Raw genomic sequence first — 2,500 nt, 5'->3', positions numbered from 1 at the left:
AACATACCTCTACACAGAGACAGGCTGCTCCACTAACATACCTCTACACAGAGACAGGCTGCTCCACTAACATACCTCTACACAGAGACAGGCTGCTCCACTAACATACCTCTACACAGAGACAGGCTGCTCCACTAACATACCTCTACACAGACAGGCTGCTCCACTAACATACCTCTACACAGAGACAGGCTGCTCCACTAACATACCTCTACACAGAGACAGGCTGCTCCACTAACATACCTCTACACAGAGACAGGCTGCTCCACTAACATACCTCTACACAGAGACAGGCTGCTCCACTAACATACCTCTACACAGAGACACAGCTAGCAGCAGTTGAATATCCAAGGACCATCCGATTATATTTACATTTTTAGTAATTTAGCAGACACTCTTATCCAGAGCGACTTACAGGAGCAATTAAGAGTTGTGCCTTGCTCAAGGGCCCATTGTCAGATTTTTTGTCACCTAGTCGCCACGGGGATTCAAACCAGCAACCTTTCGGTTACTCGCCCAAGGCTCTTAACCGTTAGGCTACCTGTCGCGTCTGATAATCGGTTAGCCTCTTCATTGGCTCACAGTGGGGGAATTAGCCTAATGCTAATGCATTCGGTTGGAGTGGTTGAAGGTGACCCTGATAGTTTGCAGGGTAGTTCTTATGGCTTGGAGACATTAAACACTATCACCACTTCAGCCTGAACTTGAGGACACTGGTTTGTGTGTGTGTGTGTGTGTGTGTGTGTGTGTGTGTGTGTGTGTGTGTGTGTGTGTGTGTGTGTGTGTGTGTGTGTGTGTGTGTGTGTCAGAGCTCTTGTAAATCACAATCTCTTAGAGGCAAAGAAAGAAAGAAAAAGACATTATAAATTAAGCTGTAAAAAATACAAAGCTAAAATCAAAAACATAAATACTGTACAAACACATCTCTACTACGACCTATAAAATAAATGTTTTAAAACACACTTCACTGTAGTGTTGCGATGCAGTTTCACTTCTTTTAAAATAGAACAAACCTTTAAAACAATCAAAAACAAACACAAAGGTGATTAAGGGTGAGAAAGAGGTGTATGTATGAGTGAGTCATAGGCTGAGGAGAGACGAGCTGTGCTTTGTCAAACGAGTGAAGAAAGTGTGTGTGTGTGTGTTCGTGTATAGTTTTAGTAGGTACCCTTGCTATATATTGCACATTGGTTACTTTTATAATGTTACTCTTTAGTCTCCTTCACTCCCTTTCCATCCCTTTCTCCTCTCCTCCCTAGGATGGAGTGTTCGCATGGTGAGGGCCAAAAAGAGGAATCCAAAGATGGATGTTTGACCCCACACCTCAGGCCCTTCTTCAAACTCCTTGTTCCATTGTTACTTCCATTAGTCCATCATTTGGCTTGTTGCAGAGTTCACAATCCTCTTCCCATCACTCGCCTTTCACCATGTCTGCCTCAATCTCTCTCTCTCTCTCTCTCTCTCTCTCTCTCTCTCTCTCTCTCTCTCTCTTCTTCTCCTTCACCTGATCGGTCTGTCCTCATCCACACTCTCTATTTCCTTCTCTCTTTCTTTCTTGCTTTCCCTCCATATCCTTCATCTAATCTCTTTTCTCCAGTCACACACTCTCTCTCTCCCTCTCCCTCTCCCTCTCTCTCTCTCTCTCTCCAAGTAAAGTCTGTAGAGTTTCATTATGACACGGAGTCCACAGACTGAGCAATACAAGTGGAGGGTGATTCACGCCGGAACACCAAGCACACACACCACTCAGCGATTAACAACACACACAGTTGCATCGGAACAAATGAAAACAACAGAAACCTGGTTTAAAGTGAGCCTGTAGTTTTTCAGTCTGGGCAAACAACACCCGCGCACAGAGAGATCAGAAGATTGAGCAAAGGACAAAAAAACTGGACCTAATAAAAAGGGGGAGGGGTTTAAAGAGGAGGGTGGGGTTTGTGTGCGGTTTCAGCTGAGGGTGGGGTTTAAAGGGGTCAGAGAACTCTCCAAGGCAGTACTGTATGTTGCTGGTGCTTAGGGGGTGGGCTTTATCAAATGGGGCCGGCTGATTGGCTCAGACCCTCCACAGCAGTAAGTGGTTGGTGCTGTCGTCCCGCCCCACTGTCTCACTGCTGCTATTGGTCAGCCGGAAGTCCTCGTAGCCGTCGCCACCTGAGATCACCAGCTGATTGGTTTTGACGGGAAGGAGGGCGGAGGCTCGTCGGTGAGAGGAGTCCCGCCTCTGCAGACCCCCATTACCCCCGTCAACACCACTCTGGGCTGGAGACAGAGGAGTTCAAAAGGTCATAAATATGGAAGTATCCATTTAAACATTGTATGACAAATGTGTTTGTAAGAAATAATGGTGCTTGAAATGACGTGGTTACCTGTGGTATCGGCGGGCAGGGGGAAGTTGACATCGAATCCTTCAGGTAGTTCTATGGAGGTGAGGAACCTCACATGGCCAGTGTGTCCGTGAGCGGAGCCCATGGGGGTCAGAGGTGACCGCAGCGTCCCTGAC

The 2,500-nt window shown here is 46.8% G+C and overlaps 1 protein-coding gene across 1 annotated transcript in view; it reads right to left on the bottom strand.

Annotated features, from left to right (window-relative positions):
* Positions 1 to 1,614: 1,614 nt before the first annotated feature.
* The window catches only part of LOC123992536 (rho guanine nucleotide exchange factor 17), a 125,734-nt gene continuing 124,848 nt past the window's right edge, over positions 1,615 to 2,500 (bottom strand). The window contains exons 19-20 of the mRNA XM_046293740.1: positions 2,367 to 2,500; positions 1,615 to 2,259 (exon numbers count right to left, since the gene is read on the bottom strand). The exon at positions 2,367 to 2,500 is cut by the window's right edge and continues 142 nt beyond it. Coding sequence (XP_046149696.1) covers positions 2,054 to 2,259; positions 2,367 to 2,500 — 340 coding nt within the window. The 3' untranslated portion in view covers positions 1,615 to 2,053. The remainder of the gene's footprint in view (positions 2,260 to 2,366) is intronic.

The sequence above is a fragment of the Oncorhynchus gorbuscha genome, linkage group LG13, assembly GCF_021184085.1.
Source record: "Oncorhynchus gorbuscha isolate QuinsamMale2020 ecotype Even-year linkage group LG13, OgorEven_v1.0, whole genome shotgun sequence".
NCBI classification, from domain to species: Eukaryota; Metazoa; Chordata; class Actinopteri; order Salmoniformes; family Salmonidae; genus Oncorhynchus; species Oncorhynchus gorbuscha.
Note: the sequence above shows the minus strand (reverse complement) of the source record. Positions and strands in the feature narration are given on the sequence as shown.